Source organism: Nothobranchius furzeri, chromosome 4, assembly GCF_043380555.1.
Source record: "Nothobranchius furzeri strain GRZ-AD chromosome 4, NfurGRZ-RIMD1, whole genome shotgun sequence".
Taxonomy (NCBI): Eukaryota; Metazoa; Chordata; class Actinopteri; order Cyprinodontiformes; family Nothobranchiidae; genus Nothobranchius; species Nothobranchius furzeri.
Genome location: NC_091744.1, coordinates 17,182,766 through 17,196,392, shown reverse-complemented (window position 1 = coordinate 17,196,392; position 13,627 = coordinate 17,182,766). Strand labels below are relative to the sequence as shown.

Sequence of the window (13,627 nt, the reverse complement as noted above, 5' to 3'; positions counted from 1 at the left end):
CTGGTCGGGTCATACCAAAGACTTTGAAAAGATGGGACCCAATGCCTCCCTGCTTGACACTCAGCATTAAGGGGTTGGATTGGAGGGTTAAACCACCAAATGGTTCCCGAGCGCGGCTGTGTCTGCAGCTCACCGCTCCCCCAGGGGATGGGTCAAATGCGGAGAACAAATTTTGCACACACATCAGTGTGTGTTACAACTAATGGGACTTTAACTTTAACTTTATATATATATATATATATATATATATATATATATATATATATATATATATATATATATATGAATACGTACACTGCTCAAAAATAAAGGAAACACAAAAATAAGACATCCTATAGAGATGAATGAATGAGTGAAATACTCAAATACTTTGTTCTTTACATAGTTGAATGTACTGACAACAAGATCACACAATAATGATCAATGGAAATCATATTTGTCAACTCATGGAGTCAAACTCAAAATAAAGTAGGAAAACGAACTATGGCCAGACCATATCATCAGCGTCTTCATCTTGCAGGAGCTACAACCACATGAGGTCTGGCATTGTCTTTCATTATGAGGAACCCAGGGCCAACTGCACCAGCTTATGGTCTCACACGGAGTCTGGGGATCTAATTTCAGTACCTAATGTTAGTCAGGCTACTTCTGACGAGCACATGGAGGGCTGTGCAGCCCCCCAAAGAAATGCCACATCACACCATTACCGACCCACTGCCAAACTGGTCGTGCAAATAGTTCCCGAGCGCGGCTGTGTCTGCAGCTCACCCCCCCCCCCCCCCCCCCCCCCCCAGGGAATGTGTCAAATGCGGAGAACAAATTTCGCACACACACTTGTGTGTGTGACAGCTAATGGGACTTTAACTTTAACTGTGCTCAGTGTGAACCTGCTTACATCTGTTTACAGCACAGGGCACCAGTGGCAGATTTGCCCATCTTGGTGTTCGCTAGCAAATGCAAAACATCTTGCATGGTTTTGGGCTGTAAGCACAACACCTACCCGTGGACGATGGGGCCTCATACCACCCTCATGGAGTCTGTTTCTGACTGTTTAAGCAGACACATGCACATTGGTGGCCTGCTGGAGGTCGTTTTGTAGTTCTCATCTTGTTCCTCCATGCACCAAGGCGGAGGTAGCGGCCCTGCTGCTGGGTTGTTGCCCTCCTAACAGCCTCCTCCACATCTCCTGATGTGCTGGCCTGTCTCCTGGTAGCACCTCCATGCTCTGGACAACACAGACAGACACAGTAAACCTTCTTGTCACAGCTTGCATTGATGTGCCATCTTGGATGAGCTGCACTACCTGAGCCAGTTGTGTAGGTTGCAGTCTCCGTCTCGTGCCTCCACTAGAGTGAAAGTACCGCCAGCATTCAAAAGTGACCAAAACCAGAAAGCATAGGGACTAAGAACTGGTCTGTGGTCACCACCTGCAGAACCACTCTTTTATTAGGGATGTCTTTCTAATTGCCTTTAAGTTTAAGTGTTCACTTTATTTGTTTATTTTTTTGAGCGGTGTAGTATACTCCAAAAATAATACTCTAATGTCTGAAACTGAAAATCCTAATCTGGTAACAACTTTAAACTCCTCCCGGCTCACCGTCCTGTTCCCCCCTGACTCAGGTGAGATCCGAGTGCAGAAAGACTCATCCCTAGATTTCGAGGCAAACCCTCAGATCCAGTTGGTTGTACTTGCTGACAGCGGGATGCAGACGGCTCACTGCAGGGTTTCCATCACCCTGCTGGACGTCAATGACAATGCACCGCAGTTTGAGCACAGCAGCTACAGGACAGCTGTTTGGGAGGGCCAAGTTCACAACACGTACATCATGCAGGTACACTAAACAGCTGTGTCCTTTTGTTTGTTTTGGTAAAGTTTACGATGAATCCACAGATCATTTTCTCTTTTTTGTGCAGATTTTTGCATCTGACGCTGACAGTGGCATAAACAGAGAGATAGAGTACGCCATTCTGTCTGGAAATACAAACCAAGCTTTTATTTTGGACTCCGCCAGAGGAATCCTGGCTACCAACGTTTTACTGGACCGTGAGATCACTCCCTCATATAAGTAGGTTCAACACATTGCATTGAACTTTAACACTGTTTCCAACCTGCATTAAATCACACTAATCTGTCATTTAAACATGTTTTAAACTGATCACAAGTGACTTATAGTTGAGTCAAGTGCATGTCATAAAATCTACACGTTGTAAATAAGCATGAAGAATTCCACAGATTACATCCGTATGAAGGAATCCCCAGATCCTGATCCAGGAGACGGTGCTCTTCCTAACTTTTCCTCATAAGATAATCATATGAGTGCAATCAGAATGAAATAAAATATCAGTGTGCTTAAGCTGCAACAGAGCATCTGTCAGGCTCTGCTTGCCATTTTTGAAATTTTGAAAACTTGAATGAACATCATCATCTTTTTATTACAGGTTGGTTCTGCAGGCAGCTGACCGAGGACGGCCACCTCTCAGCAGCACCACCACCGTTAGGGTCCAAGTGGTGGACGTCAATGACAATGGCCCTGCCATCCCCCCCATGGAGCCTGTCTTCATAGCTGAAAGTAAATCTAAATCATATCCATATTGTTTCAAGTTCCACAATCTCATTAGAACATCCAAAATGAAGCTTAATCCACCTTTTCTAATGTTCCCCCCTAAGATCTACCAGCAGGTTACCTGGTCACTCTGGTGACTGCGAATGATGTTGACCTGGGCTCAACCATTACCTACAGCTTTCCAGACAACAGCAGCACGAGTGATCCCTTTGCCATCGACCGCTACACTGGAGTCCTCACTTTGACTCGAGCTCTGGACTTTGAAGTGGAGGTGGAGTACATGCTGACGGTGTGGGCATCAGACTCAGTCCATTGGGCATCTGGAGGGGTCAAAGTTCAAGTGCTTGATGTGAATGACAATGCTCCTGTCTTTACTCAGGCTTCCTATCAGGTACGATTAAATAAATAAGTTTGAAGGTTTATGGCATTAATGAAGAACTTATTGTCAGACTTTGAGGCTTGAATGACGGACTAGACATTAATCTAGGAGTCACTAGGCGAGGTCGCTGTGACACTCAGGAATAAGACTGACTTACTCGTTGAGGTGAGTCGGTCGATCGGGTCAGTCGGCATGCAGATTCGAACTTGAGCCACCACAGAATGATGACTGAATGCTGATGGCGTTGGCGGATATGGCTAAATTGATTCTGGGCTGACGTGGGCAGGAAGATCTGGGAATGGGGAATGCTGGGTGTTGGAGTCCTAGGTGGGGAGATGATGGATCTGGGGAGGCTGAGTCGGCGGAACCGTGAAACTTATCATTTAGTTTAGAATTTAACAACTTCATTTCCTCCCTTTAACACATCTTCGATATATACTGAATTAAAAAGCTCTCTCTAATGCACCAGAAAGCTTTAAACAGACTGAGGAACAGTTTCTTATAAGGATGCATATTTGCTGATGATCCATTAATTTATGTTTTTGATTAGCAGGATCCGTCTGTTGCTTTTTATTTTATTCCTACAGAACTAAAATGTGAATAGTTTTTCACATTTTAGTTTATACTTTATACAGCGTTATGTCTGTAATATTTTTTCACCTAAACTTAAGACCTGGTAGAAACATACGTTTATGTTCTAGTTAGGGATGCTCAATGTCTGCTTTCTTTTTACCAATGTCCAATACACCAATATAGTCTAACTCTTAATTTACAGATAAAAAAAAACAATAGCAATACATGCTGGGTCCCTCCCTTATCAAAAAGAAAAACTAAATCCACTAACAATAAATCCCATCTCCTATCATGACTTAAACTTAAAACGTTATCTGTGAAAAATATGACAACTTCTTCAATTTAAGTTAGGTCCAGCTGTGCCAAACAATCAAAAATGTCACTAAAACGTTACCTCATATCTGTCATACTTGGACATTTTGAGTGTGAGGAGATGTAGCTCAAGAGTTTAATGTATGAAATGTGCATGATATGTAAAAGCTGTGTCACAAAAAAGAAAGAAAAAAAAACAATACTGTTTGTTTCCAATATTACATTTTAATGCCAATCCTGACTTAAGATCTGAACCCTGGATGTAATGTTTGCTGCAGCACACCTAACTGGTGATTGGTTCTTTCTTCAAGGTGGAGTTATCAGAGCTGGTCACTGCAGGCTCTTTAGTTGTGTCTGTGTCAGCCATCGACAGAGACTCTGGGCTCAATGGAAACATCAGCTACAGACTACTTTCATCTCCTCTTCAGGGCTTCTACATCCAACAAGACACTGGTAAAAATTACAAATTAACTGAAGTCAGGAATGGTTTGTGTGTGTAAAAATAAGAATCTGGTATTGTTGGTCCACAATGCCCGACTTCTGGCTCATGTCACACAGCCAAGTGACTTTTTGTTCATATTCTGGGCTGTTGAACATGTGAACTGAATTTCATGATTATAAGTGAGATTTTTCAGAGGTACTCATTCAAAAAGTGGCACTTTTGGGCCATATTTTAACACCTGTTCTTCTAAAACCCAGTAAAATTCTTAGAACCACTCGATTCAAAGTAGGTGTTGCAGCTACAGTGCCCACATGCATCCAAAGGCAATGTGTCATTGTGGCAGTGCTGGCACTGAGACATTTTAGCACTGGCCGTTACTTTGGAGGTCACACACAGAAAACATCACACAACAGCTTTCAACCATCTGCATGTTTTATTTACAGTTTCTGCTGCTCTTCTACTTCCTGCAGTCTCAGGGATTAGAGGGCTCTTTGTCCGTGTCTTGTGAATATGTGTAGAGTGGGTCTGATCAGTCAGTTGCAGCAACTGTGTCTTCTTGCTCCAGCGCTGCCGTATCTACCGCGAGCCTGCTGCCTCTAATGTGTTTGCCGTGACACTCGTCTCCTTCTCCCCCGCGGCCGTGGGTGCACCGCCACAGTTTTAAATTACTTCCAGATTTCAATCCAGCGATTACTGACAGTTAAAGTAGGGCGAGCAATCCGTAGAGAAGGAGCAGAGTTCCCCCAAACCAGCAAGGATGCTGCAGAGAAAACGTTGAGAAGGTGGAGGAGAACTTTCAAGTCAAGTGCAAATGCGAAACGTGGAACATTGTGCCTTGCTTGTATGTCCCAGTATTTCAAGATGGCACATGACCATGGAGCATCGACCACAGTTTATGTATGTAAAAATGTAAAATTTCAAGCTAATAGAAATGTTTAGACTAGACTATGGTGAGAATGAAATATCAATGAAGAATGACGTGTTTGAAAGTAAACAAGTAAAAATACTTCACAATTTGCCTTTAAGTTTCACGTGTTTTGGTCTGTTTTAGCCTTCATGATTAGTCAGAAGAATAAAATTAAACGCTGTCTTTGCAGCTGCTGCTTGGTTGTCAGCAGCTCAGGGAAAGAGGTTACTGAGAGTTTATCTTCTGTCAGCAGAACATTTCATATAGTTTATGTTCTAAAGTCAAATCAGTGAGGGGCAAGGAGAAGTCACTGTGATGTAGAGCTTCAGAAAAGCCACTGCTGCTCTTTTATCCCGCTCTTCAAAAAGCCATAGAAGGAAGACATGCCCTGCTAGGCTGTAACCAAACCTCCTCAGTCTGGCAAATTTGATATATAGGGAAAATCATAATCATCCGTTTTATTTTGGAGAGCTGCGCTTTGGGGCATTTGCATGGCTGCTGTCTAAACATTCCTGACTACCATCCAAATTAGTCATCGAAAACATTCTGTGACACAGTAACTCTCTGTTTTTCCATGTTTATACATTTTTCAGAGCGTTGTGCTGCTTCTGAAGGCATATGGTCATCATGTTCAAAAGTTTAAGTGGCAACGAAGTGGAATAAGAAATTGGTTGATGGAACTCTTTGATGTCGTTCAACAAGAAAATAGATCTTGCAGTCCACACATGGAATTCATTGTTTTTTTTAAAAAGTTTTTTCAGTGGACTTGATGTTGCACTGAGATATCTGAAGACAACAGCAATTTTGATGTAACTCTTGGAATACACAAGCATGTGTTGTTACTCTTTGAAGAGAGGAAGTCGGAAATAATTTGCAATACAGATACAGCTGTTGTTTCTAACAACAAAACAGATGCTTGCTATTGTGTTGGAATCAAGTATCCTCTTACATTTTGAGAAGTGGGTTAAAACTATAAACATGCCTGGAAGAATGGAAGTTTTGTTATTGCATAACTAACCTCTTGTAAACGAGTGTCACAAATAAACCACTTCTGCCCTTAAAGTGTTCAGATGGAGAACTATGATTAGTGCTTTTATCAGAAGCCTGCCATATACAGTCAGATCCATGTGTAATGCCCGCTGGAGAATGATCTACAGGTAGCAATGGCCAATTTTATTTTGTTACGTAATTCTACAAAATAAAACAAATATAGTTGTCATGCAAACATTAGCCAATGAACAGTTCACTTGTAAAACTTTGATGATGATTAATTTTTGTTATTATTTTTCAGGCTTTAAAGCAGAATACTTCAAACACCTCCTCAATCCCACCGACATGTCTTCCAGTGAGGAAGCAGAGTCTGGGGACTTTGTGTTGGCCTCTCAAATCTCTGGTGCTGAGGTCACTGAGGTGGTTAAAAAGCTCCTCTGTGGCAAGGCTCCAGGGGTGGATGAGATCCGTGCGGAGTTCCTTAAGGCTCTGGATGTTGTGGGGCTGTGTTGGCTGACGCGGCTCTGCAATATCACGTAGACATCGGGGGCAGTCCCACTGGATTGGCAGACCGGGGTGGTGGTGGTCCCCTTATTTAAAAAGGGAGACCGCAGGGTGTGTTCCAACTACAGGGGGATCACACTCCTGAGCCTTCCTGGTAAGGTCTATTCAGGGGTTCTGGAGAGGAGGGTCTGTCGGATTGTTGAACCTCAGATTCAGGAGGAGCAATGTGGTTTTCGTCCTGGCCGTGGAACACTGGACCAGCTCTATACCCTTAGGGGGATCCTGGAGGGTGCGTGGGAATTTGCCCAACCAGTCTACTTGTGTTTTGTGGATTTGGAGAAGGCGTTTGACCGCGTCCCTCGGGGGGCCCTGTGGGGGGTACTCCGGGAGTATGGGGTACCAGGCCCTCTGATACGGGCTGTTAGGTCCCTGTATGTCCGGTGTCAGACCTTGGTCCGCATTGCCGGCAGTAAGTCGGGCTCGTTCCCAGTGAGAGTTGGAATCCACCAAGGCTGCCCTTTGCCACCGATTCTGTTCATAACCTTTATGGACAGGATTTCTAGGCACAAAACAGGGCATCCATTTTGGTGGCCAGAGGATCAGGTCTCTGCTTTTTGTAGATGATGTGGTCCTGCTGGCTTCATCAGAATGTGATCTTCAGCTTTCACTGGAGCGGTTCGCAGCCGAGTGTGAAGCAGCTGGGATGAGAATCAGCTCCTCTAAATCTGAGACCATGGTCTTGATTTGGAAAAGGGAAGGACGGCTTCTCCGGGTCAGGGATGAGGTCCTGCCCCAAGTGGAGGAGTTTTAGTATCTCGGGGTCTTGTTCACAAGGGAGGGAAAACTGGAGCGTGAGATCGATAGGTGGATTGGTGCTGCATCTGCAGTGATGCGGGCGTTGTACCAGTCTGAAATGGTGAAAAGAGAGCTGAGTCAGAAGGCGAAGCTCTCGATTTACCGGTCGATCTACGTTCCTACCCTCACCTATGGTCATGAGCTTTGGGTAGTGACCAAAAGAACGAGATTGCGGATACAAGCGGCCGAAATGAATTTTCTCCGAAGAGTGACTGGTTTCTCCCTTAGAGATAGGGTGAGAAGCTCGGATCCGGGAGGGGCTCAGAGTAGACCCGCTGCTCATCCACATCGAGAGGAGCCAGTTGAGGTGGCTCGGGCATCTGGTCAGGATGCCTCCTGGACGCCTCCCTAGTGAGGTTTTCCGGGCACGTCCAACCGGGAGAAGGCCTAAAGGTAGACCCAGGACACGGTGAAGGGACTATGTCTTTCACCTGGCCAGGAAATGTCTTGGGATTCCCCGGGGGGAGCTGGCCCAAGTAGCTGGGGAGAGGGAAGTCTGGGCCTCTCACCTTAGGCTGCTGCCCCCGCGACCCGACTCTGGATAAGCGGATGAAAATGGATGGATGGAGGCTTTAAAGCTGTTATAGTGAATCTACAGAACAAACTAGGTTTTGAACGCAACTTGGCTGTAGAGCAATCACCCCACCCCTCAGTAACCTTCCCCGAGACACTTCTGTCCCAACTGGGAACCTGCAATACCAGAGGAAACGAGATAGTGCTAAACACCAGTGGCTGTTTTCTACGTCTAAATGTCTATTGTTTTCTGTGACTTCAAATGGTGGGGTTTTTTTTTGGGGGGGGGGGGACTCTGATAGTTTGTCCTAAAGTTTATGAGGTAGCAGCCGGTTGTTTTTCCTTCTCTGATGTCATTGAACAAAGAACCTCTCTCACCAGTGGTGGTCTGATGCAAAAAACATGAGTGTGTTACGAGTGGAGGACCCAGGGAAAGTTAGCGGTTCGACGTGACTGACAACCCGATGGTCCGATGGTTGCTTTCGGTACGAGCCGTGTTATCGCCCTTAAACTTACCTGGAGGTCTATCAAATCAAAGGTCATTATATCGCTCCAAAGCTGGAAGTTAAAGATCTTTTCATCTTCTCCTCCCTAGATTAAACTCTGCAAACAGCTCATTTATCTGACTGGATTTCATATGATTCAGATACATTTGTTTTAGAAACCAGAAAACTTGTATTGAAATAACTTTTTACTCATAAATATTTTGGTTTTGCAGGTTCTATTTTCACCAATAAACCCTTAAAGGCCATCACAAACAGCAACCTGATCCACCTTCTGGTTGAGGCAAGAGATGGAGGTGATCCCATGCTCTCTACGGTCACCTCTGTCAGCATTCAGATTCTTGACTCCAACGACCATGAGCCTTTGTTTCACCAGGATGTCTACACACTCTCTGTCTCTGAGAATACACCAACAGACACTACCCTTTTAACTCTTTTTGCTGAAGACAAAGACTGGAGCCCTGAAAACACCCATTTAGACTATGCCATTGTCAGTGGAAATGAGGAAAAGCGATTTTGTTTGAAAGTGAAAATGATACTAGTTGAAAATCGAATGACAAATGTAGGAAGACTTGTTCTGTGCAACCCTTTAGACCGGGAGACTACTGAGAACTATGCAGTAACAGTAAGTGTTTCTGATCAAGGTACACCGCCACTAAAGAGCTCGGCTGTCGTCAAGGTGACCGTTTCGGATTGCAATGACAACCCACCCATCTTCCCCAGCACAGAGTACCACACACAAGTGAGTGAAAACAGCCAGGTAGGAACCAGTCTGATTCAGATCACTGCTCAGGATCCTGACCTGGGTACGAATGGCCTTGTAAGGTATGACATTATTTCTGGAAATGCAAAAGGCCACTTCAAACTTGACCACAACTCTGGCCTTTTGGTAGTCAACCATTCACTAGACTATGAGCAGGACTTGAAATATATCCTCACCATCAAAGCCACTGATGGTGACGAAGCATCCAAAGACCGTCTGGTGGCATTCACTGTCATCTTCATTCAAATTTTGGATGAGAACGACAACACTCCATATTTCATGTTCAAGACAGTCACATGTTCCGTGCTAGAAAACCTCCCAGCATTTACCCATACATGTTCTGTTCATGCTGTTGACAAGGACTTAGGCCACTATGGCCAGCTCACATATTCCATTCTGTCCTCCTGTTTTGTGGACTATGGAAGTGGCAGTCCAGAGAGTAAGGAGGCCTTTGCCATTGACCCACAAACAGGAGACATTCACACCAGACAAACATTTGATTACGAACGTGAGAATGAGTACTGCTTTGTAGTGGAAGCAAGAGACAACGGAGGAAAAACAGCCACACTGAGAGTGCAGGTGAACATTAAGGGAGTGGACGAGTTCAGTCCTGTCTTCACACAGAGGCAGTATAACTTCCTCCTCCCAGAAAACGCAGAGACTGGAGAGACAGTTGGTTATGTGATGGCGATGGACCATGATGGAGGGGTAGATGGACTCGTGGAGTATTCTCTCCAAAATTATTCACTGTTTTTCTCGATTGACAAAACAATTGGTGCCATCTTTGTGTCAGGTCCTGTATATCGTAGGAGAGGCAGCTATGGCCCCCAAGATATGGTAGAACTAATTGTTTCTGCAGGCAGTCCCAAACTCGGCTCTAGAACTACAACTTGCACTGTCTTTGTAAACATCTCTAGCTCTGCTGAAGCACGTACTGGGGTTCGTCTTGATTCACACATGCTTAGCTTGACTGTCTCACTACTCTTGTTTGTGTTTGTTCTTGTCATCTTTATGGGCTTAGTTCTCAGGTATAAAGTTACAGAAGTTACGCTGAGAAAAGCTGCTGCTGTTGTTACACATTTGAGCCATGATACGGGCTCATTTCATGAACAGAACAGCCAAATGGAAAGTGCTGTATCTTTGCAAGAGTTGACACAGTCCCGCAACCTTGAAACAAAGAGGGCCATCTCAAACTCCCACAGTCAGTCAGATTCTAGTGGTCGGGGATCGGCAGAGGGGGAGACAGCTGAAGATCAGGAAATCAAATGGATCAATAAGTACCCCTTCTGTAAAGGGGATGACTTCAGCAAACAGGCTTCAGAGAATCCCAGCTCTGCCTTACCAGGAGATAATCGCTCCTGCCATTCTGTGGATTTAGGACCAGAACATATTTTATCACTCAATAAACATTTAGATGCAGGTATGCCCAGCATTGAAAGTCTCCACCATTTCAAAGAGGAGGGAGGAGGGGAGGGATTACTTCCTGCAACAATTAGGGTGAAAGATTTAGAAGAGTGCATGGGGACCAAAGGGTACGCCCCCCTCTCTGAAACCCCTGCAGACTCTCTGTCCTCACTGCTTTACCTTGAGGAGCAGCTGCAGGGCAGCTACAGCTGGGACTACCTTTTAGGCTGGGAGCCACACTTCCAAAATCTGGCCTCAGTATTCACAGATATAAGTATGCTACCTGATGAGGAGCACCAGGGTGGCTGTGAAGACTTAACTGCAGAGTCAAACTCTCTCATGCATCCACCACCTCTGATAACAGGAGTGGCTCAACCTGGCATTAGAACTGTTCCTCCAAGAAAACCAATTCGACCGAGTATGAGCAGGAAGTCCTCCTACCCCAAATACGCTTATTCACCGTTAGCCAGGAACACAGGACTTACCCCATCGGCTATGACCCCTAATTTCTCCCCATCACTGTCTTCCCTCACTGTCAGAACCCCCAACGCCTCCCCAGTTGTCTCGGACACTGGGGTTGGGGGGGTCAGACTTGATGCAGGGCCGCACACCGCAAGCCTTTTGGAGGCTGAGATTCAAGTGTAAACACAATTTATTATTATTGTAAAGAGATAGGTTTTTTTGTTTACTGATAATTGGACATATGCATGGACATATTTCCAACAGTGTTGCAGTTTTTATTTCTTATGTTTATTAATCATTGTCTCTACGAGTTTGGCTTCAAAGGGAGATCCAAGTATACCACTGTTTTCTAGAAATCAATTATTTACATGCAGGTTTATTTCATTGCCTACTATAGTAACAAATCTTATTGTGAAATGCTTGAGATGAAGCCTGTCTTGTATTATTATCTTATAATGCATCATCTCAATGAGAACAGATGTTTCATTCAGAAATTAATTATCGAATTTTTCATTGTAAACATGTTTGCATGTGCAGAAAATGAAACACTTCTTTTATTGCTGATGTTTTTAATCTTCTAAAATGAAACTTATTATGTGTGATTTGACTTTAATAACCAAAAGGAGAGGCTACATTATTCTGTGACAATGTGTTTTATTTAAATCATAAATACTTTTTTGATTCCAGGCCTTTTTATTGCCTTTCACCTTAAATATGAAACATTAATTATAGCTTTGCTGGCATAAAAATGCCAACAAAGCTATAATTAATGTTTCATTTGGGACTATTTTGATATTATGAATATTTAAATAATCAAAAACAGTCTAGTTTTACTTGGACTTCACCTAAATCAAAAGAAATGAAATATTCTTTGTTATTGGAGCCAGACATGATGTTGTTTTAATCTAATTTTTATAAAACCAGTTCCAGATTATTGCTGTTGGACTCTTGAATAGAAATGATCTGTTCCTTTCATGATTGTTTCAGTGTGTGCCTGCCTATTAACTACAGATTTCTATTGTAGATGAACAACCTGTGTCAAGATAAAGCACTTTATGTACAAATTTCTGTTATTTTTTTAACATTCAATATTAATAAATTTGCTAAGAAATATAAAAAACTGCTTCCATTAATGTCTAGTTCTTATTATGATGCCTATAAAAGATGTTGTTGTTTTGATGATTCCTCAGCTTTCACATGTGCAGATTGTGTATTTTCACTTCCAAAAATGAAAAAGTGGAAATGAGCCAAGAATGACTAATTTGTGCTTGCAGTGTGCTTACGGATGAAGGAATGTCAAGAAATACTTTTCCACAAAGAAGCACACCCTGTCTCATTTTTGTGTATTTGTGTTTCTACCACTGCTTACAGTTTTTCTCTTAAATCAGAAGTGATTATCTGTGCGATGCATTCAATGATCCAGCTTCCACCTTCTCGTGAATGATACGCATTTCCGACATTAACTTCAAGCCTCTTCAGAAGCGGAATATCTTCTTCATACGAGCGCATAGGACGTCCATGTTTCACTTTGTGAAAAGGTAAAAGAAAAACGTTGCGGAGTGCTTGTTGCTGCTCTTCATTTAGCTTGTCTTTCCATTTGTTGTGTGTACCACTGGGCCTCTGGTCGTGACTGCGTCCAGCTTCATTATTAACATCCCAAACAACTTTCTGATGTTCTCTGCTATTAATATGTTTATCAAATGCTGAATGATTGAAGTTTTTAGTGCCTATGTAAAAGGCACTGTTTTTGTCTGCCAGGGTGAGATTTTCACTGCATAATCTGCATCTCTGTGCGTTCATCGTTTGCTTGAAGCCAGCCGACCTCCTGCATTCACTTCTCCGCGAATACTCTTTTCTTTTGCGGTTCTGACTCAGTCTGACGTTTTTTGGAGCCGAATGAACACCAAAATAATTACTTAATGGAGCTTGCTTCTTTGAGATCTTTAAAATACTCCAGAAATGTCTTCCTTCCTCCACAAAATCTTAGGTGCGCAAATGCGTGCTGCAGCTTTTTTTCAGGTGCGCATTGTTTATTTTGACAGCGCATGCGCACCTGGAGACCACTTATGTGCACACCTGTGCATAAACTACCGTTGTTAAAATAAATGTGTGTTAACTTTGAAAATGTGGGCACGATTTTTTATTTTTTAAATTGTTAATTTTACCTTTTATGTAACTAATATGGGATTTCCATGTCAAGTGTTCATCAATAAGAACTCCAAGAAATTTAGTTTCTTTTACTCTTTGAATTTCAATCCATCTATTTCCAATGACACATCACTGTTCTTTTTATCATTAAACAGTATAACATTTGTTTTATTAAGATGCAGTGTCAATCTATCTATATCAAACCAGTTTTTAATTTTAATCAGTTCATCATTTATCACTTTAGCCACCTCCTCAATATTTGATCCTGAGTAAAAAATTGTTGTATCATCCACAAACAGAATGGTACA

The 13,627-nt window shown here is 43.1% G+C and overlaps 1 protein-coding gene across 3 annotated transcripts in view; it reads left to right on the top strand.

The window, feature by feature from the left end:
* The window catches only part of dchs2 (dachsous cadherin-related 2), a 38,268-nt gene extending 25,134 nt beyond the window's left edge, over nucleotides 1–13,134 (top strand). For 2 of the 3 annotated variants that reach the window (XM_015964057.3, XM_015964046.3), the window contains exons 15-20: nucleotides 1,621–1,832; nucleotides 1,915–2,066; nucleotides 2,440–2,570; nucleotides 2,669–2,955; nucleotides 4,140–4,281; nucleotides 8,758–13,133. In XM_015964057.3, the coding sequence (XP_015819543.1) occupies nucleotides 1,621–1,832; nucleotides 1,915–2,066; nucleotides 2,440–2,570; nucleotides 2,669–2,955; nucleotides 4,140–4,281; nucleotides 8,758–11,354 (3,521 nt within the window). In that variant the 3' untranslated portion in view covers nucleotides 11,355–13,133. Of the gene's footprint in view, nucleotides 1–1,620; nucleotides 1,833–1,914; nucleotides 2,067–2,439; nucleotides 2,571–2,668; nucleotides 2,956–4,139; nucleotides 4,282–8,757 lie in introns of all 3 variants that reach the window. The other variant, XM_054743736.2, reaches the window with a different exon arrangement.
* The last annotated feature ends 493 nt before the right edge of the window (nucleotides 13,135–13,627 follow it).